General features: G+C 36.0%; 1 protein-coding gene across 1 annotated transcript in view; it reads left to right on the top strand.

The window, feature by feature from the left end:
* Window positions 1-23,631, top strand: part of LOC107090203 (protocadherin-15-like) — a 153,622-nt gene that overhangs the window by 80,180 nt on the left and 49,811 nt on the right. Inside the window, exons 3-4 of the mRNA XM_015383494.1 lie at window positions 16,555-16,569; window positions 20,089-20,154. Coding sequence (XP_015238980.1) covers window positions 16,555-16,569; window positions 20,089-20,154 — 81 coding nt within the window. The remainder of the gene's footprint in view (window positions 1-16,554; window positions 16,570-20,088; window positions 20,155-23,631) is intronic.

The following is a 23,631-nucleotide window of genomic DNA, read 5'->3' as shown; positions in this document are numbered from 1 at the left end:
AGACGGGATAGAAAATTTGCACGATAGGCTGGGGCTGGTATGGAATTCTGTAGGTGTGATTTCAGTTGTCCATTTTCTTGTGCTAGCCAAAGTGTTCCAAATATAGCTGACTTTGAGGTGTTTTACAATACAGCAGAGTGTGCATTGTCTTAAAAGGGCCAAAAATGGCAGAAAAGTTCTGGCACTCCCCTTCTTCTTCTATCAAACAACCTGAACCTGTAGAGCTTGCAGTTACAGGAGAGCGTTGGGGGAGGGGTATTAATGCCACAGCTGCTACCAACCCACTGATGAGATTTAGACAACACATATACTGCAGGAGTGGTATGACAACTTCAGTGGTTATAAATCTGACTTTGTCATACTGGAGTATACCTTGAAGGCGATAATTTAATACAATTTTCTTATGAAACAATAAAGTTTTTAAAATGGGGGATCCTTGGCACATAAGGGTGACTGAAATCTCTAGAATGTAATGTATACTTTCACAACATTTCTGTCTGAACGGCTTAAAAACCATTGAAGCGCAACATGTCTATAATGACATTGGCAGATTGTAAAAATAATAGATCTCAGTTGACCTGGCAGGTAATAGATAACTCCGGGAATCCTGATAGTTTACCAGTAAATAAACAGTGTTGGTTTTAAGTTACCTTTAATGTATTTGTGGTCTTTATATGAATATGATTTTAAAGTTCTACTTGCAAGTTTGCAAGAACAATACAGAAATTTGTCTTATAGATAATAACTAGTAGTTATTGTTCACTCTCCTTAATCTATACTTTTTTGAAAAATTTGGAAATGCCCCTTGTGCAAAAATGGTTATAAGAACAAATCCATACAGTATTAGATGATTTGTGTTTATTCTCTATATACCAGCCGCAATTGTCTACCACTTATTCTATGTAGCAAAGTACACTTTCAAATCTTCAATTTTCCAGATGTAATGAAAACTTTTTTGTTGCATTGGGCTTTTTAAAAACCCTGGAAATGTAAAATGTTTCAACATTGTTTTGGCAGACAAACGTTTATCAGAAAGAAAAGAGATAAAGAGTTTTGGGAGTAATGTTAATTGGATGGATTAGTCAAAAAAAATTTGATAACAGCACTGATGATATGATTTCCATATACTGGATATTGTATTGAATTTGATATATGTATGTGCCCAAATGTAGGAAAATGTTACATACATGTTATACTTAAAAATACAGTTCTCTATGGTGGTTTCCTTCAGTCACAGTGGCCGGTGGCAAAGATTAACCTAATGCGCAGTAGGCCTTTGTGAAGGAGTTTTATAGTTCTCTAGCAGCCAGCTGTGATATTATTGTATTGGTAAATAATAAGCTTAATCAACTTCACTTCAAAAAACAATCTATTTAACATACTTAAACTTGTAGTTAAAATACTTTAGTCAAGAACCTCTTAACCTGGGCTATTTGTTACAGGCTGTGGTCAAACCAGGAGCAATTCTTCCCAATGTTTCTGAGTTATTCACAGATCCTGAGGGAGTGGACTCTAAGAACCCAATGTCAAACTTTAATATGACCATCTGAATGATGGCACTTTCTGAAGTACTTTAAGCAGAAAAAATGCCTCTATGCCTTTATGCCTCTTTCCCACTGAAATTAGCGGGTTAAAGCAGGTTTTTCAAATACATTTTGACCTGCTAACAATCTGCATTTGGCTCCCTAGCCATAGGCAAAAAAAGACAGGTCCGCTGCATGGCCTCTTTCACCGCCCCATTGGATGACTGGTGACGCCATCACGCTATGTTAGTGTTGATGCTGTCACCAAACAATGGGAAGCAATATGGACAGCCAGCACATAGCCGCGTGCAATATTGTTTTGCTCTTCTGTCTGTCCGAATCACTCTTACCAGTGCTGCTCTGTTTTATCGAATGACAACAGAGTTGCTTCGGCTTGTTATTTCAGATGAAACTGGCGTGATGTTGTGATGTATGTACATTCTACGCAATGGTATAACGTACAGTAGCAGGTCGACCCGGGTTTGAAGTTTCCACTGTATGCCGATTGGAGCCGAGCCATTTAAAAACGATTTTAACCAGGGATCACTTGTAAGTCGTTTAACGCGAGTTCAGTATGAACACACCATTAGAGAAGCCAGGGAGATCGGTGTTTTCTGCAAGTAGGGCTGTAATGTGTTGTATTTAGGATTTGAATAATAATTTAAAAAAAAAACAACAACCAAGATAAGAAAAGATTTTACTATCATGATTATTCCTGTCTTTTTTTTCCTGGTTGAATGAGTTTGGTAGAAGAACATAGTGTTTTGGAGTCTATGGGAAGCTGTTAGAATTAAACTCACCTGCTGAACACCTGAGGGCGAGTTCATAAAAAAAATAATTATACTACCAATTATGTTCTTTTTAGTTAAGGAGGGAAATGATAAATTATAAATGGCAATTACTCTCCTTCTTCCTTTTTTGTTTTTATTATTTTATTGAACGAATAAAAAACACAGTTAACCAACTACCTAATTCTCATTTTGTTTAATTTAGTTTTAGATAATAAAAAATATTATACTATACTATATTATACTAATATTTTACACTGATATAATATCCAAAAAAAGCAATATAATCGTAAAAGTTTAGTCCTTTAGTTCACCTCATGAGAAACCAAAAGCATTTGTGCATACTGCATTCATATATGTTCCTTTGCCATTTTTTTTTTATTTTATTCTACTGTAGGCCTGTATGCCTCAAGATGTCCAATGATTCCTATTACCTTCCTATCTCTTTTTGCTGTTATTAAATCCATCCGTTTATTGTGTATTACCTTTGGAGAATGTTTGCTGTGACAGGACTGTGTCCCATCTTGAAGAAACCAACATCTGTTTTCAAGCAGCTTTAAGTAGCCTATCTGCATAAGTAGCCATGTGAATATTTTGACCACAAAGCTTATTGGCTGACACGCATAACAAAAGCCTGTGTGGAGCCAAAGAAAGCAGCTACATAAATTAGCTGTGGGTTTGCCATTCCCCACATGCATATGTGAGCCAGCTTGGATTTATGCCAAATACAGACAGAATTAAACAAAGTTTGCATTTTTAGAAACCTCTCAAACTGTCCGTTGGAGCATTTAGCCATTTTATCATAACTTCAACTGCACATTTTGCAATAAAGATATTGGTGTCATCTCTCTGTATTTCTCATTTCAGCTGTGCCAATTTGTTATTATTTTTTTCCTGCATTCCCAGTTCACTGATTTATTTTTTAAGGAAAAATCCAAAGAGCTATGGAACTAAATACACTACAGAAACAAAAAAAAGAAAAAGAATAATACTATACAACATCCATCCATTTTCCATTATGCTTTTCCTTGCCTGGGTCACGAGGGGTTGCTGGTGCCTATCTCCATCTGTACTAAAAGTCGAGTGCCAAAGAAAAACAATGCAGTGAAGGTAACTTAGCTGGACGGCTTGTCCCAGTTACGGAGTTCTCTCAGCTGCTTTTCTCACACTGCTCGGTTGCTTCTTTTGCCTGAGGTTAGGAACGCTGTCTCCCCTTACCTCTGTTGCCCACATGTTTCCTCCCCCTGTTTTGAGCCCTCTGACCAAAACAAACTTGGACCAAGGGCAGGAGAAAGGTACGAGTCTGCTCAGAAAAAAGAAAAACCTAACAACCGGCGCTTGTAACAGGTCGTCTTCATATTAACCGACCGGTTGCCGGTCGGGGGCGGTATAAGTCTAGTTCACATAAATAATCTTATACGTAGTAGTTTATTAGTCTGTGTAGAATTGTATTTAGGCCTAAATTGCTGCAGTCCCATTCAAGCATAATGGCGATCTCTACGGTCACTAGTTTGTCAGCTGTGCGCTGCTGTAGCGCAAAAGTTGTCTGCATCCATAAATGTGAACCTGCTCCTATGTAATTGTAAATAGCAATTTACAATGCAATGCACACATAAGGATTGAGACTTAAAGTTCTTAAGTTATACAGTAATAAATAGCATTCATATAGATAATATATTATATTTGTCCCTGTAGTTTTTATACACTGTTCCTTTAAATGTTTGTTAATAAATAATTGAATATTTAATGGGACAGCCTTATCGTTTTCTGGATGCAAAATATCAATCAGCTGTTATGTAAGTCTTTTGCAGTGCATTACCAGAGGCTAATGAATGATTTAATTACATCCCAAAGCATAGCACAGGGATGCACTATGTCACCCTCTCAATCTCCTAAATCACAAGTCCAGATGTCATCCAAATCCATGTACATTCACAGGTGCTTAACTATGCTTAGCCGATATTATGCAGCATACATTAGTTAATGTGGCTGTGGACACTTCTGCCATCAGCCTTCTCTTTCATTCTTCCTCCATCTTGATCCAATCCTCTCCAGCTTTTCCCATCTGCACATCTATCCTGACCCACAATAGTTTGTCTATTTTTGGGATTGTCTGATTAGGAGCCAGATGTGCAGACTGGGTCTGACAGCAGCAGTTGAGGTCTGTGGGGTGGGGTGCAGTGGAGACATGGGGGTGGGGGAGGGATTTTTAATCTCTTTGCCACCAGGTTGTAATCAGGCCCCAGGCTTTACAACGAGGCAGGGGGGCACTGTTGTGAAGTCAGAGCATCAACTTGCTTCATTCTGTTCTAACATGTGTTGATTTGTGCACTTATATTATGATTTTCAGCTTCAGAACTAATATCAATTCAGTAATTATCTACAATGCGATATAACTGAACTCAGAGGGAATGACTGCACTCTATGTAAATCCTTAGTTTTAAAATATAAGTAACTGAGCTGGTCTCCAGTAATATATATTCTTCTCATTATAAATATGAATTCTTGAGAAAGGATGTTTCAACTCTAAGAGTACAATACATCAATAACTTAAAGTTTTTTAATTTTAATATGCATGTAATGGGTTTAGTGTTGGCTGCATTATGCAACCTTTAAAGAGCTGCATGAGGTGTACATCTTATATCAACTGCACCACCATAACTGCAGATTATTGTATTTACACAGTTGACATTTAAATTGTTGGGCTGATGAAGTGCAACTACTAAGGATAAAAAAAAAGAAAAAAAATCCCTGTTAGTTCAGATAACACAAAGGAGCATAAATATATAAAAGTAATCCCCCCCTAAAAAATACTATACAAATCAGTTTTGTACAGACCAGAGTTGATTGCTTAGATCTGGCCTCAGGTTGATATTCTGTCTTAACACATCTTCTTTTAGTATAAACTGCAGCAATCCCCTACATAGAATAAAGAAAAAATGTTTGATGCTTGTATAAGTTTAGTTCTGACGCACAGCTGAAGCATCTTTGCTGCTCTAGGCTGCATGGTCGAAAAGTGGGTCTGATGCACGTTAGGTGGAGCTACCCTATCCTTTCTTTGCCTGTAACAATGGCAGCTCTATTTGCTTTGATCTGTGGGTAAAAAGTAGTTTTAATGTGTTTTTAAGTGAGAAACTTCACGTGAAAACTTCCTCTGTGCAGTCAGTTGATCAAGATTACGATCCTTCCTAAATATTATTTCACTGTTGGAGCCGCTCAGACCCCCATACACCGGCGGTGCTCTGTTACTAGGAATCCCGTTCAACAGCAGCCTCTGGCCTGGTGGCCTCTTTGCGGTTTTCCACTACTGTTAGCGATGGCTGTAAGTAGATGTTAGTGTTTTTTATGTACGTAATCCAAACTGCGGCACCAGAATAATAAAATCAAACATATTTTTTCAACAGGTTTTGACATTTTAAGTTAATTTATGTGTTAATAAACTGTTTCAGAGGAGTAATCATAAAGCTCTGCATCAGTACGGCTGTGTCTGACTCCCTGCCAGCTCCCAGATCAGCTTCTTTGATTGGTTAATATGGCGCATGGAGCAGCAAAAGTTCAGTTTTTCCAACTCAAGCAGCTGCTGCTTCTAAAGCGTGTCTGGATTTCCAGCCCTTAAAGAAAAGGATGAGTTCTGTGACTGTGAATTTATTAAGACCAAAAAAACAGCAAAGTGTCTTGGGTAGAGGTACCTCTAAATGATTAATAAAATCAGTTAATCAAATTTGCTGTTTATGAATAGTTAATCTGGAGAAAATCTGGATTTTAAATATTTTACACCAATCCACTTCTTGGGGTTCCTTAGCTAAGAGCGACATCAATTCCGTTTTTGTTATAGCTGATAAACTGACTGTGTACTGTAACACCACAAACTGCAAACATTTAGTTATATTTTCACTGATTGTTGTGAGACATTGTTTTACAAGCAATTTCACAGCTGAATGTTTTCCTTTAAATCAAGGCCATCTTCCAAAGGGATATTATGAAATTATAGCTAGTTTTTTAAAGTAATGCATGTCATTTGTCATTTTTATTATAAAATTTGAGAGAGAAAAAAATCTATTAGATTTGGTAGCAAAAATAAAAAAAAATAAAAATCCAAGCTAATGTTTTTAAACCATATCACCCTGCACTGGTACTGTATGAGGTAGCCATATCATATTGTGGTGTGTATTGCTGAACAGGGACTGGTTTATTAAAAAAATTACAATAGGAAAGAATGTAATGTGGAAATATTGAGGCAACACATGAAGACATTAGCAAGGAAGTTAAAAGTGATCACAAATTATACTTTTAACTGAAATATATCAAATGTATGTGAGCAAAGTCAATCTAGAACCTTCTCCAGGTACAGCCTTGTAGTTAGACAACTGGGAGTTCACAAACAACGGTTTTGACAGGTTAGTTCAAATGTTTTACCCAAGTCGTTATTTGTAAGAGTCCATTCTGTCTAATACTGAATCAATGTATTCAAAGGACATTTGAAAAGTGAAGGAAGATAAAAGGTTTTGCCTTGTTTATGAGGTGTATGCATTTACCTGGTTTAAATCATTCTTCATTGCTTACATTTGATTGTGTAAATGAAGTGCAAATTTTATTTAAAATGACCTTCAGAAGTGCAGCGTAAAAGCTTAGCTAAAAAGATCAATACATGGAGTAAGAAATGGAGCATTATATGATTACTGCAGGATTTTGTTTTCCCCAAACTAATTCTGTTACATTTTATAATAGCTGCTTTTTTTTTCTTTCTCCTAGATTTTCTCTCATCAGCTTAATTGAATTTAATTATGTAGAAAAAAATAATTGAATGTTATTTATAATATTACATGATAGTCTTTGAGTATTTACTAATGTAAAAATAATAGGCACACGTACAATGACTTTCTGAAGCACTTAACATAGAAAATAAGTATTTGAAATTAGGGCAAAGTAAGGTTTGCCAACTGAATGTAGATTTGACCTTTTGTAACGCAAGATCATTAAATCCTTAATTTATTTGTGCTGTAGATACATTTCTTATTTTACCATAATCAACACAAGTGGACCACCTGTAAGTTGATTAACATAAGGTAGGATATTTAAAAAAAAATTTTTTTTTGCATTTAAATTTATTTACTGCATTGAAGAGAAACTTACAATTTGTGTCCTTATCTAAAAAAATGTAATATGTATTTCTTTTTACTACAGCCCTTTTAATCTTACAGTACAGACACTCAATATTTTTTCTTGAACATTATTATTAATTCCTTATCATTACATATCAAAACTATATGGTAATACAGTTTTAGTGTTTACAACTAGGAGCACTAGTTTGGTGCAAGAGAGCAATTAAAGAATCATGTGTTATTCTATATGATCTTGAGCTTCTAGAAGTGTCTTTTTTTGCCCGTCTCCTTTAACCTACTGCCTGCCCTAAGCCATTTCTTATAGAAGTTTTTGCCTCTAGGCTACTATCCTAAACCATGAGGTACTGCACTTATCACAGAACAATCTTCTGAACCTCTCGAAAGGGAAACCTCACTGATGTGACTTGTACATTAAAATAGTGCCCTTGAATGATCGCTACCTTCTTTTACTGCTTGGCCTCAAGGAACCAGTTATAATTATAACATTGAGCCTTTTATTCAAGTTCTGTTGTGGTTTCAGGTCCAGCCAAAAGTAAGTAGTTGGAACACTTTAATATCAGGGGGGCACTGCTGCAGTGGTTAAAAAAGAGAGAAACGGTATCATTATAATGTATTTTGCCTGGGCTATTCGAATAAACTTTTAAGTAAAACCGTATTCTGTATTAAAATATGTTGTTTTTTGGGTAATTTAATATTTGAATATTTTTCTTTTTTAGTAGCTGTAACTTAAAAAAAAAAAACCAAAAAAAAAAACACATAAGTAACAGAATAATAGTCCTTGGAAACATTTGTTTTAGCAAATTAACCTTATTTGCAAGGTCATACACTGACTCCATTCTTCTTATTGTTTATGATTTCCTTAATTGAATGAACATGTTGAAACAGGGTATGTGGTGTAATTTATCGCACGTTTGTATTGCAACAAGGGGGTCCTGTCAAAATAAAAGTTTTTTTGTTTTATTTATTTAACCTTGTCTGATCTGAATCCAACCACTCAGAGAAGCTCTGCCTTTAAGAATAATCCTGGTGGAATAAGGCTTGACACAAGCTCTGCGGTGCTTGTGCATTAGTAGAATCTCAGCACCAGGGTCCAACATAATAGTTAGTAGATCCCAATGATCATTCAAATCTCACTCATGGTCCTTTCTGGCCAATCAGCATGCCCCCAAAAATCAGCCGATAATGTCACCCTGAACTGCATAGGTCTCCACCTCTTTCAAACATTATTTTTTTTTTGTGGACTTAACTAAAATATTTATTATGTTATGTTATTTAAGTTTTTCTTTCATCCAACAGTTCACAAAACTTATTTAGAATGAGTGTAAACTCCAAATTGATGTGAATTTAGTTGCTCTCTCCAAAGGGTTTATTTAAACGAAATGTTTCATTTTACTGTGCATCTCTGTGCCAGTGGCTGGCTTCTGGATCTATGGTGGCTCTCTTTGAAACCCTAAACACATTGAATCCGATTTTTCTTCTGATCCGCCAGAAAATCACAATGTCGTGACATCTGGAGACATCTTGAGAGAGTCAATGGGAATGAACAGACCCGACATGATTTTCTGCCTGGGGGCTTGCGTAGATTCAACTGAGATAGACGTCACGTGTATTTTGGTTGGACTACGCAGCAATTGACCTGCAATTTTATTGGTCTGATAGGAAGAGAGACGCCGTTGCAAAATAAAACACATCCACTATCAGTCGCAAGAGAAAACAATTTGGTTTTGAGTCACACAGTGCATATATAGCAAGCGGTGCAGACTCATGCATGAACAATCAATAAAACATTTTTTAAAAAAGGATACCTTACCTATGGAAGGATTTCAGGAGGACAGAAAATGGAAAAAAATAAATACCAATCCTGTTTGAACCTCACACAAACCCATAAGCCCAGCTTATTACTCCCCTCATTATAAAAACAATACAAAAAAAACAAAACAAAACGTAGGCCTTTGATTGATTGATTGATGGACTGACTTTATTGATCCGACAGTTGAGAATCTTACTCTTCACATCGGCTCAATATTCAAAAAGGAGAAGAAGGTGCCAAAAGGAGGAGAAGTTGCATGGGGTATATACAGTATATGCAGTGCATCCACATACATATATAACAGCTGAAGTCTATTGTTTAAAAGGATTATTATACAGGGTATTAACATGGGTATTTATATAGATGGGTATTTACATGTATATATTGCACTGGTTATCAAATATAAAAAACAGGTTATAGATATGCACAAGTTATTGCCTTTGCAAAAACCTCTCTGAATCACCTCCCATTGCCTGACCATTACTTATATAAACCATCCTACAGTCTGTAATGCTGGCTCTTCTTTTTCTTTTAACGTTTATGAGCCTATTCAAATCTTCTATCTGAGATGCAGCAGACTGGGCATGAAGTAGGGCTTTGCTTTATAGCTGCACCTACATTTACAATTAAACATTAGCTTTTTTTAGTGTTTTTTTACTAAACACATTTTTAGTGTGTTTAGTGTACGCTATTATTGTTTTATTCGATTAAAATATGACAAATCTTGCTCTATTTGTTTAGTTTTTAAGCGCAAAATGGTGGGATGTAGCTACCATTGTCATTTATATGGAAAGTTAGCCTCTTGATGCTGCTTTGTGTTTCAAAAGAAGATGATAAAGAGACCAATTGCTGAAGTGAGTTCATAAGTGTTTGTCTGATTAAGTAAATGCAGCATTTAGTGATCGGGCATTGGGAAGAAAGGTAATAGACGGCAGTGCATGTTAAATTGCGGTTCACGCATCAAAAAGGTTGAGAACCATTGCCGTAAGAGTCAGTTTTGTGACCCAGATTGTTTGCTACTTATATAGATTAATTATGTCAAAGCACAAATGAAATCCTCCATCTTTGAGCTCTTTACTGTTATCGTTGCACTGTCGAAGAGGCTTTTGAGCATGTTAACCCTGCATGATCACATCTGGTTACAGCTACAACTGCTTGACTGGCATTGAATTCTAACAATACTAAGGCCATGCTATTTTCCATTAGAAACAAAACCTCCACCTATGTACTCTGTATTGCATCTCCAGAAGGTAACTCTATGGTTTGCATCTTGCTTCAAATTTTTAAGAACTTTTAGTGTAAACCTTTCATCTCATAGTAGAAAAATGACTAAATTGTGTTTCTTTGATAGACCTACAGTAGGTAATTATTTTTCTTTTATGAAAAGGAAATATGTTGCTGCCACCTTCTTGTGTTAATTTAGTATTTTAGTACATCCTAGGATATGGTAGGTAAGAAGTACATAATTATAAAGGAAAGGAAAAAGAAAATGGAAGTGTGGGAACTATATTTAGACAGTATGAACGGTATGGAGTCTGGAAAAAGAAGGAAAACAAAATCCCTCAAGTAATATTTGCTTCCTTACTTAGCCCTGGAGAATACAGAAATACAATGCTGTACTTTCCGAACTGTGTTGGAACCAAGTGATAGAAATCCAATGAGCAACAATACTGTAAAAAGCACAAAGATTCATTTTACACTTTCATTATACTGGAAAATATTATGGAATAGAAAACTTAGTTGCTGTCAAAAGCTTTAAATTTGTCAAGCAGTGGGAATAATTTTTAGATTTTCAGCGAACAAGGCTTTGAGCTGGAGTTGATGCTTTGAGCTTTTGTGTATGAATTCAAACACAGCATTCTGATCATAGTATACCCTTGGTGTTGCTGCAAATGGCTGTTTTTATATCTTCTTGGTTCTGCCTCTTGTCTTGGAGCTTGACTCCTTAGATGTCTCGCTCTCCTAATGCTGCGACTACCACTTAAAATTTACTTCCTCTCTCGTACTCATGCAAACCAGATCATGTGATCCTCTAAAAAGATTCTTAAAGTGAGTGCGGGGAACCTTTATGCCATATACACACACACATACACATGCAGCCTCTTTGGGTTCACAAAGATTTTTTTCAGAGCAGACTCAGACTTTTTTTTTGTCACTTGTTTGTGACTCAGATTGCAAGGTATGACCCACTTCCTCATTTCGTTATCTTTCTATTATAGGGGTTTCTATTTCCTCAGCAGACAGATATGGGTTTTCTAATTGTTTAAAATTGTTGTCTTTCACTGTTATTGGTAATTGTTTAAGATAATGGCTTTTAATGATGGATATCTGCTATTACTAATCTTTTACTAGTCTTCAGAGTAACAATAACATTAGAAGCAATCTGACAAATAGTTTTCATTAATTAAAGTTTTTTTTTGCGTACGATTTTGAAACGGATATTTCTTAAAGTAATAGCACATTAAAATTTCTTCCCTTGAGTAATATACCACCAAAAACTTGTATTAGTAAAGGCTCATGGGTATGCATATTTAATGAGGGAACTATCCTCTGTTATACGCCTGGTAACAGGTGCATGGTGAGTCAAGGGAAGACTGCAACAGATGGTAGGTGTGAAACACAAGAGCAGTGGCTGGTGATGTTTTGACATTGCTTTTCCCATCTCTGATTACGTGTAACTGAAGATGACACAACCTGGTAACAGGCTTTCAAAGGTTCAGTGTCTTAGAGAGTAGAAGAACCTTTTAGGAAAAGAGCACCGTATGTGATATATAATAAGTAAAAAAATGCTACTGAAACACATTCCTGCATCTTCTACTAACAGAATGTATGTTTTTAGTAAAGGTTTTAATGCACTGCTTCCCATGTGTAAGGCAAGGCAAGTTTATTTATGTGGCTCATTTTAATGGCAGGACAATTCAAAGTGCTGTACATGAGAAAAAAAAACAATAAGAAAACATGCCTGTGTAAATTCTCAGTCATCCAGATCACGGCAGCCACAAAAGAGGATTAAATTGGAATACAACAGGCCTTTTGCTTATTTTTTTTCTTAAGATGTTTCAACACCTATCTAGGAGTCTTTAGCTGTGTCTGAACATCCGCCTTAATCACTATATAGGGCATTATAGAGTGGTTACACCATTAAATTAGTTTCCGAACATCTAATGGATGAAAATGTAGTGGACTTGTAATTTCCCACAATGCACCTTTAAACGTAGTTATCATCCATGGTCACTAGATCAGCAGATATATCCCAAAATGCTTTGTGAGAGCTCGCCTCGCAAAGCATTATGAGATTTGTTTTCACAGTGACCCACCTTCAGGTAGTTACAGCTGCTACAATTAAAGGTAGTGCAGGCAACATGTGGGAGGCACAGTCATGTGACCAACAGGGAGCGAAAAGTAGTGATCATCTGTCCAAGCATTAAGTTAACTGAGATAACTTTCACTAAGTCCACTATATAGTCCCCGCTCTATATAGTGATTGAGGGATTCAGGGGTTAGGGCGGACATTTGATCACAGCCTTTGTCAATTCTGTTGGCTCGCATCAGATCCAAGGATAAAAACAGTACATTGCAGTGGCATAGAGGAAAAACAAATAAAAAGAATAAAGGTGGATAATTGAAATAAGATGATTAATTAGAAAAGATACAATTACTGATTAAAAAAGGGAAGTTGGAATAAAAATTTAACTGATAATATGTAGCTAGCACAGTTGAAGGCCACTTTAGGCAAATTCTTTTTAAGTCTTGATTTATAGCTACTGAGGGTTTCAGCCCCTTTATTTTTCTGGATGTTTATTCCAGATTAGTGGTGTACACCTGAGAGGTCTGTGTGGTTGATAAATTTACAACAAATCTGTTATGTGTTTTAGAGCTAAACTATTTAGTGATTAATAGACAAACAGAAATGTTTTACATTATATTCTCTGAGAGACAGGGAGCCATGGTAACGATTATAGATCAAGTGTGATGTGGTCCACTTTTGGTGAGGATGCAGGCAGCAACATTTTGGATCAACTGCAGCTGTCTGGTTGACTTTTTAGGCAGACTTGCTAAGACACAGGAGAGGTAAGGTTCTATAAGAGCCGCCTTTTTTACTATCTTTATATACTTTCAGAAGTTCAGCGCTGAGTCTATCCATACACCTCAAGAATAGAGCAGGTTATTAAAACTAAGAGAGAGGGAGAGAAGTATTAATTGGATGTTCATAACTCATTGTGAAGTGTTGCCTACCTGCCGGAGATAGGCAACCCACCGCAACCCTAACAGAATAAGCGGGAGTGGATGGATGGATGGATGGATGGATGGATGGATGGATGGATGGATGGATGGATGGATGGATGAATGGATGGAGTATTCGGTTATCTTTAAAATGGAAATATTGGTAGTATAGTCTTCCTGTTTTTGTTTTGTTTTGTTTTTCTCAGAATAATGGTACTCATTTTAAAATTCATTACAAAGTATTACAAATTTCATTACAAAGTATATTTTGTCCTTGTTAAATATAATAAATTATTTTTCATTCCTTATTTTATAGCCAATAGAGGCCTGTAAAATAAATGTCAAGTTTCAAAAAGATTTTACATCTTAAAAAGTAACTGCAAAGTTAAGTAAGTGGTTACCTAACTACTTGGTTATTATGATAGTTACATCTGGAAGAAGTCATGTTAACTAAAGCAAGAGGGGAAGCTGCAGATTACTGCTGATCTTGATACCCAGTATCAATGAGGGGCAATATCTGCCCATTATATTATTCTGCTGATAACTTTCATTTAGGAACAAATGCTCCTACTGGCATTTTGATGTGGCAAACTTGACTTATAACATCATGCTTTTATCACCTAAGCAAAAAAAATAAAAAATTGCAGGCCTAATGGAGTAGTATTCAGTCAAATGAACAAATCAGAAACATGCTACCAGCAATGCTACTTTTAACAGATTGAAAACAGTTATGAAAATACACAGAAAGTCCGATATATATCGCAACACTGCCTATATCAAATTATGTCAAGTAAAAAGGAGAAATTTAAAGTAAAATGCAGGTTGCATTCAAAGGTTTATAAACTCAAACTGGCAAATTGAGCATGCCTAATTGATTTGTGCATGTGCAAACTCTGTTTTGCAGTGTCAAAGAGTGGTTTAGATTGCTAATAACCTCCTCCTGGCTCTGATTGTGTTTTTGTGACATGGAGTCATACTGCAGAACAGGAAAGAAGCTAAGGAGCCTGATCTTTGTCCTCACAGATTATCTGCCTCATGTTAGTACAAAGCAAAAGATTGAACACCTAAAGCATTATTTTTATAGATGAAAAATGCAGCTGAAGGGGGTGTTTGCTATGAGAGTCTGGGCCAAGCACGGTCCAACAGCAAGAACAGTAGGTAGAACCCAAGGTCTTCCACTGCTGGTCATCTAGCTGATGAATTAAGTGATTTTTAGTGTTATTTTTTCTTTAAGTAGCGTGCTCTTCTAGAGGAGCGTAGGCAATTGTGTGCCACTTTACCTGCTGTATGATCCTTTTTTTTCTTCAGTGAGCCATAAAAACCTATTATATACTCAGTCAAATTGTTTGTTTTAAATATCACATTAAATTCATTGTATTAATGCATTTGATACCTCACTTCCGAGGTATTTTTCTGTTGCAAGATGCAAAGTTCACAGTACTCTCAAAGCACAAAAGTTCAACATGAGAGTGCTTAGGAGTCGCTGCAATGTGCTTGAACAGTGTGAAGAATTTGGGGAGATAAGTTGCAGGCCTTTGCAGGGCGGGAAATAAGAGATTCGGGTGATTGTTTCTTCTGATTACAGCTTGTTTTAAGTAGTATGCTCAACATTGGTATTCATCAATGCAGAAAGGGTGTCTGAATGAAGTATGTACTATATAAACTATATAAAAAAAAACAACTATACAAAAACAAATTCAAGGGCAATAAAATGCTTTAAACCTTCTTCAAATCCTTTTAAACAGGTTATTTTATACTTGGCTTTCCATTGCTCTAGAGGTTCCATCGGTCTGTGATGAGCACAACAGAAGGTGCATGTGACAGTTCAGCAACAAGATTTTTTTTTTTCCTGTTAATACAGATGAGGCACTTTTTTTTTCCACTTAAGTGGGTGCGTGACGCAATAACATACCATGACTCAAGCACATTAAGCATATGTATAAAGCCCTTCTTTTGGGCAATGGAGTATGTTTTCATGTATGCAGCTATAAAAACTTCGATAGAGTTTCTTATAGCTTTAGCCCAGTCTGATTCTGATAAGTGGTTTTTGAGCAGCACTCATCTTGGATCCTGTCGTGGGCACTGATACTCCTGGATGATGTCGCTTCAAATAGGTTGCCATGCTTTTCGTGCCACAATGCCTACATCTTTGTTAATGTTTTGCCCACCACCCTTTCTCCAACACCATTTCATAGGGAAACCAAAATGCTCCCATCCATGCGACTTAAAGGATGCAGGTGCTTTTCACTGTATCTCAAACATCTAGTCCCTGATTGCAGTTCACAACAGCAATGTACTGTAAACAAAAGTTGAGATTTTCGACTCCTGCTAATTTTTCTTCACTTAATTTGCAGGAGAGGGGGGCCATCAAATTTAGCAGAATTTGCCTATATGCACCATTTGCCTTCCTAAATTTGCCATTTTTACCTCACTCAGCTTTGCTTTGCTCCAGAGCAACGCTTCCACGTGGAGATTACATGGAAATCCTTTGTTCCATTCTGTTATTGTTGTTAAATAGCTTTTTATTTGTAACCCTGTGAGACTAGTTTAGGGGAATTACATTTTTCATCGTCTATGACACGTGTGATGTACCATGAGTAATGTAAAAACAAGTCGGCATAGCAAAAACGAAGAAATGGTCAAACAATCATTAGCTATGGCAAGAAATAAAGAAATTAATAACAACAAAAGTTATATTATAGGCTTTATTGACATTCTAGCATAGTGCAATGTAGCATCCCTTATCCAATATACAATGCTTATAAAAAAAAACAGGGGCATTTCCAAAAGGGAACCACATCATTCATAGAACTGACAATACTATTGAGGTAAGAAACATTGTGGCAGTAGCTCAACTACTACATCCCTAAAGGCTTGTTTGAGATTTTCACCCTAAAATTTCTATCCCTGTTTAACATTTTCTCCTCATATAACATGTCTTCTCTTTTCCTTAATAGCTCTGAATTCTTGCAAGTACTTTTTTCCCAACTTTAGAGCTTCTTCCTAAATGTTTGATATCTGTTTAATGTTTTTTTTTTCTTCCTGCTCTCCTTCCTTTTGGCTAAATTATGCTCTGACTCCTTCAGACTGGCAATATGAGGGTAAGAGGGCAAGCTTATGTTGTATTTTTTCCCCCTTTGTTTTATTAACTTCAGTATATTTTTTTGTTGTTTCACTCCCTGCTGAAATACATTTTATCCCAAGCATTCCTTACATCAGCAGAGTTGCCTTGCAGTGCCTGTAGAATGACAGTTCCTTTATCCTGTCTCATGCACCCAACATCCTTCATTGTCCCATATGGTGCTGTTAGTCAAGCTGCAAAATTACCTGTGTGCCATGTGCTCACATCATCTAGCTGTTGTGACCTTCACATGTGACGCCTTTCTTCCCTTTGCTCTTTTCACAATGTTGTCTTTTGCTTTTCATCATCTACTGTCACAATTGTACCATTAGTGTCTCTTGATGATAATGCTGTTGCAGCAATTACCAGTTCTATTGCTATTGCTCGAAAACGGTTCATCTGCCAGACAGGGAGATGCTCTAACTACTCATCTAGCTGTGCAATGTGAATGATGTTCGCCTTATAGAAATGTTGGCAGTTAAAAAAGACTTCTACAAAACTTCAAACTGTTTTAATAATATCACTTTAATTGGACTGGTTGAAAAAGTAATAATGTTTATATATAAATGAGCAAACTAATATTTATTTAATCTCTTCCTTAATACCCAAATTACAATTCAGTGCAGTTTTACTTACTATAATAGTAGTGGTTTACTCATAATTTCTTAAGTAATAAAGGGCCCATATTAGTAAGAGTTATAAAAGCTTCTTATCTAGTGATATAGAGAACTATATTTATAAACATCTATTAAATTGTTTTCACTGTCCGTCAGTAACATGTAATAATCAACAGAAAATGATTCCAGGTTTTAAAATAGTCAAATTATTGTACCCCAATATCTCGGGGTGATTTTCTCTACATGTGTTAGAAATATCTCTATCTTTGTACAAGATATGTTGATTACCATTAGCAGAATTTTCAGGAAAATAAAAAAACTAAACATATATTAAAAGTAAACAATTGAAAAAAATCGGCTTAGGAGATTAGGGGATGTTTGTCATATTCCAAGCCTAAAAGACAAATACCAGGTCACAGGCAACTTCTAGTATCAATTGAATAAAATTCATGCCATTAATATAATTGAATACCAAGTAACCTTACAGTCCAGTAAAAGTAAAAAGAAAAAATAAGACAATACAATTCGAGAGTACTTCATTTAACATTGCTGTTGTTCAGGATAGGTTTCCATTCCAATAGATTTTGTATTTGGACTGGAGTATTTTTGAGACAGCCGTTATCAGAATCAAGTTTATTGCCAAGGAGGTTTGCAGTGCCAAGGAATTTGACTTGGTGTTGATGGTGCAGACAATATATATATATATATATATATATATATATACAGAATATAGAATCTATAGTTATGTACACTATATAACATACAGTATATAGTACATAGCAATATACTATATACACAGTAGACAATGCATTAAAGTAACGCAGAAGGTCTGTAGATGCTACAGTACGTTGGTGTAGCCTTTAGGTCATTAACGGGGGAAGGAGAGAGGTAGGATATGTGCCATCTCCAAAAGGGTTTGTGAGGTCTAAAAAGCTACTTTAGTGTTCTGACAACATGTCAAATAAAGTGCTCAGAGCTTTATACTTTGATTTTAAAGATACTGTATCCCTTTTTCACTTGACACATGCCTTGTTTATAGTGCTTACAGCCAGAACTTTGTTTTGATACTTATCTTTAATAATCTGGTTCATAGAATACATATTGGGAGGACCTGCAGTCAAAAATATATAAGCAAGTTCTTTTTTTATATTATGAATATTTAATTGTTTTTATGCTGCAGTTATCAGAGCTTCTACCTTTTGAGTAAATTAGCCACCAGTATATAATAAAGTAGGCAGAGCAGGTCAGAGAACACAGATAAGGAGTCCCTGCAGCCTCTTCATTGCTTTCTCTGTTAATAGCTTTGTTAGAGTTGAAAAGGATGAGGTTCTTTGCAGAAAATTAAGGTGTGATCAACAAAACAGCGCACATGAAAAAAAAGTAAAGGTATGCAAGCTGTTCACAATAGGGTCATGAGTCTTGAAACATGGATGCAAAGCATTGGGACATTTTTTACAATGAATCACAGTATACTTTCTGCTCAATATACTACTGAGGTTTTTAAACTGTAGGTAATTATTACAGCTCTTATCGTCAAAAAGGTGGTGGATGTGGTTTTGGACCCAAACGCTAAGTAGAAGGAGGTAGAGATGAGTCTTTGCTGATATAATGAAGATGCAAAAGCAACAGAAGAAAAATACAGAAAACCAAAAACCAGGAGACATCAGGGGAAACCAAACATGACGAGCAAAGTAACGAGAAGAAACCAGCACTTAGGAACTAGACAGGATGTGTTTATATGGGAGACACAACAAAAACTAATCAGCTAAGAGGGAGCAGGTGTGGATCGAAGCAACTAGAAACGAGGTGAAAGGAGACTGGCACATGGGGGCAACAGAGAGCAACACAAAAACACAACACTGATTAAAAATAACTAGAAAACCACTACAATGAAACAAAATGGAAAAGAAACCAATGACCAGGAAAACAGAATGACTTAAAAAACTAAAAACTCAAAAGAAGTCCAAAGGGGAGAACCACTTATTGTATTTGATGACTTGCTTTGTAAGACAAATGTTGATTTTGAAAATCCTTTTTAAAATGTTAAACAAAAAATAATGGTTTTTGAGCAATTTTCTTTATAAATAGACCCTAAATATATTTATGATAAAGTATCATAATTTTAAATATACAAATATATGCACATAATGTACTCTCTATATACTGTATATCATACTATCATGTGCATACAACACCTTCACAATCACATGCCCCGTAGTAATACTTTGAAAACGTTTTTAGAATAAATGCTTAATTAACAGCTTGGTGATCACAAGGTGTTACTGTTTGATACACCCTTTCCCATATTATCCCCCATACTGTGTGCTGTTGCAAGATAAATTTTGGTAATCTCCTAGCCTTGTTTGTCACAGTGCAGTTGTTTTCAACATTTTATTTGCTGTTCTGAGTGGTGGAATGAAATGTTTTGGCAAGCAGCTATTTTATTGAATACATTTTCTGTCTTATGGATCTAAAAAAATGAACAGTATTTTTTCAACATATTTCCTTTACAATTTTTAAAAGCACCTTTGTGAAATGAGAACCTGTGTCTGTTTTGGCCCCTGTAAAGAAGTTTAATTGATTAATCAAATTACAAAACAGTGATGAACTTAAAAATATGTATAAATAAAATACTTTAGCTACTTAATTAGTTTTAATTTTTTATTTTTAAAGCAAAAATAACAATATCATCAATTTGCCATTGAAAGCTTTGCAATGAAAAATATTTTAAGGCATCTTACACATTTTCAGGGTTTCAAATAAATGTGCAGGGTGCTGCTATCAAGCAACATATTTCAATGTATGTTTTACTAGAATATTTTATATATAAATTGAGCTTTTTTGTGTCTTCTAACTTTTTTCCCCCCACTTTTTATATTTAGAGTGTAAATTGTCGCGACCTGGACCCCCCGCAACCATAGTGACCATTGATGAGGAGAGCCCCAATGGTATGTTGCTACCTTCTCAGAATTCAAACTTATTTCTGCCTCTTATTCACAGTTTATGGATTTATAGTAGACATTTCTGCACTCACTTATGGTGAGCACTTTTGAAATTGTTTTCCTAAAATGATTTATATTATTTTTGATTCTGTTATTACCAGTGATTCTACAGCATGAAGGATTTTACTGCCTTATAGGTGATTACTCTTGTTTCAGCCTGGGTAAAAGATGCTTATTTGGATACACTTGTTTGATGCTAAAAAAAAAGAGTTCTGATTGTGTTATATTCACTTACAAGGGGAAATAATTACATATTTGCATCAGGGGACATACAGGTGGTGTTTGGATCTTTGAAATATTTCAACAATCCGGTAATGATTTGCCTGCTCCCTCTGCAGATTATACTTACTGTGGTTTACCTGAGCTACCTTAGTACAGGAAGCAGCGCCACATACTTAAGACATACAGCACTTGAGTGGGTTCAAGCTCTGCCTTTCTTTTTTTTTTTTTCCTTCATTTTTATTTCAAGGCTTTCCATCACCTGCACCTATTTTTCGGATGTATTGCTTTTCTTTGCCTCATGTTTTTGGCTCTTATTTTTCCTTCACCCTTTTCTCTTTTGATGTTGTAGTTGAAGTATTTGACATCATAATTTCAGAGACAAGTAGGTGTGCATAGCATGGATGGGATAGAGAATTAGGTATTCTGCTCAAGGAGGACATACTTATATGTGACAGACTGTGGCAAACTAAGGAACAAGTCTAGCCAGGGCCATTTTGAATGCTTTACTGATCCTGAAAGGCTTATGAAAGGGAATGTTGTCATTCTACATAAAGCATTAATGAGTAAAATAGCTTTGAACATTCTTTAGAATCACCATAGAAGTCTGTTTGGTCCTAACAAAAGCTGTTAATTTGAATACTTTTGCATAACTTGCTCCAGTATTTCCCTTAGCAGTGCTTCTCAGCAGAAAAATGCACAATTTTTTCTATGTAAAGATGTTTTACAGTAATACATATAATATTTCTGCTACATTTTTCCGGTGCATAGACCAACATCGTTTAGAGGTGTTAAAAAATTACAACACCATTTTTGATAGTTACTCAACAATAATTAAGCTAAAAATTAAAAAACTTGACATTTATCAAACTGTTACATGTCAAATGTTTATGTTTTTTATATCTGTATTTGGTGTCTACAAGTTCCATATTGACTGGACTTAGAGGAAGAGCAATATTTATTAAAAATTATTGATAATTATTAATCTATAAGAGACTTGAAATGCAGTCAGTTCAATTCAGTTTATGTTTATAGCGCCAATTCACAACACCTCCTCTCAAGGCACTTTCTAGAGATAAATCAACCAGATCATACAGTCTTCTGTCTAAGGAAACCAGTTGATTGCATCGCCACATTGACTCAAAGGCAATCCCTGATAGCAAGCATGCTTGTAGCAACAGTGGAGAGGAAAAACTCCCTTTTAACAGAAAGAAACCTCCAGCAGAACCAGGCTCAGTGTGAGCGGCCATCTGCCGAGGCCGACAGAGGATCATGGAGACAGAAGCAGACATACGGAAAGAAGCAGACATACAAAAAGGCAACTGTCAACCATCTTCACAGGCGTCTCGGAAACACACAGCCAGGCAGACACATTCAGCCAGTCACAGTCAGAGTAACAGGACTACACTGGAAAACAGGCCGAGCTCGAATATTTTTAAACAAAGGTGTCGATGGCAGCAGCAAAACAGCACAGCCGCTTCTTCTATACCCATCAATTGTAATATTTACAGGGCTTTATTCTAAAAGCTTCATTGTAACAGCTTTATTTTAATGTTACTTTTAAGATTAGTTCTAGTTCTGTGGTACACTCCACAATGTTGCATAAGTAGCACTGTCCTTGACTTTATGTTTTAGCAGAAAATATGTCACAGATGTTTTTGCAGGGTCCCCTTTTGTGCTAATTCTTGTATGTAGATTGCAACCTTTGTTTTCTTGTGTAGTGGAGGACTGCTCAGAGCTCTACTGTTATCATTCAACTCTGCTCCAGTTTGTTTTAGTCCTTTTAGTACCAGGAACACATCACCACCACTAATATCATCCGAAAAATGTAGTCACATCAATGTACAGAGACTTCATGTCAAGGCAATTCTTTCTTTTACCAGCATTTTTATCTCAAGATCGGTTTAAAGCTGTAAATTGTGGAGAGGGTGGTCGGGCAGGCATGCGGATGTCCGGGTATCCAGTGCACACACGAAAAAAACCCATTTACTCTAAAAGGGTAAAGTTTAGAAGTGATTATACTACGTACTGTTGCCAACAGGTCCAATTGAAACCATTTGAAATAACCATTCTACCTATAGCCTCTCTTTCTCTCCAAACTGCTCAGGTTCAGGTTCCCTCTGGAGAGTGCCCATGAGCGCAAATAAAACTGCATTTTTATCACATCCTATCTTTATTAGTAGGTAGCCATGTGCTAGCTTCAAATGGCACATTTTATTTGTTGACACACACTTCAAAAGCCTGCTTTTTTCCAAACAAAGCAGCCATATAAAAGAACTGCAGGTTTGCCTCCTCCAGATATGGAGACGTGGTTATGTGACATCTCATGTCAAAAACAAAAAGTGGGGTTTAAACAAAAAACTTTTGAAACAGTATTTTTACAATAAAATAAAAATCACTCTTAGAATTTTATTATGCCAATTTGATTCTGCCAACTTGTTTTTAATTTTCTCATGGTGTGTCACTCATGTTCCATTTAGAAAAATGATTGTCACTTAAATAGAGTAGTTGTTTGTTATTTTTCCACCCATTTCTCCTTGCAGATATTTGTAGAGAAGATTATCTGAGCTCAATGATAACTCAGTGCAGACGGCACCAAGATATTATTTATAAAGTCAATAAAGTATTTCACAAAGCTTTAGTGTACCTGCTCTACTGTTTTTTTTTTTTTGTAAGTTAGTTTTTTTTTTTTTTTGTGTACAGTATGTCACTGTCTCTTTCGAAACACAATTTGGAACATCCTTTCCTAGGGTTTAAAAGGAATAGTTTTCATCGGGTAAGACCAACCTTTGGTTATTGAAATAGCTCACTAGGGAGTCTGTTGGTCATTCTCTGCTTATCCTTTCCCTCTATGACTGCTGCTGTTATTTTATGTTTTGATCGATTACTAAAGGAATTCATGGGAATGAGGTAGCCATGCCTCTATCCGAAAGCCTCTCACCCTACATGTCCCCTTGCTTTCTAAGGGGGATTTGCACTAATCTTTTTCATAAAGCTCTCATTTACCTGGGATATGGGTCTTCTCTGACTCTGCCATTGTTTGTTTATCTCTCTGTGATGAAATGGGCCATAGCTCACCCTCTTGGTAATGGAATGTAAAAGAGGCAACTGGCCATTATCGACCGATGCAATTTTTCTGTTAAATGTGTTTTGGCTTTTTTTGTTCTGTCACACATAGGCTGTGCAAATTACACATAAGTACCC

The sequence above is a fragment of the Cyprinodon variegatus genome, unplaced genomic scaffold (genome assembly GCF_000732505.1).
Source record: "Cyprinodon variegatus isolate N-32 unplaced genomic scaffold, C_variegatus-1.0 Scaffold1, whole genome shotgun sequence".
In the NCBI taxonomy this organism is placed as follows: domain Eukaryota; kingdom Metazoa; phylum Chordata; class Actinopteri; order Cyprinodontiformes; family Cyprinodontidae; genus Cyprinodon; species Cyprinodon variegatus.
Note: the sequence above shows the minus strand (reverse complement) of the source record. Positions and strands in the feature narration are given on the sequence as shown.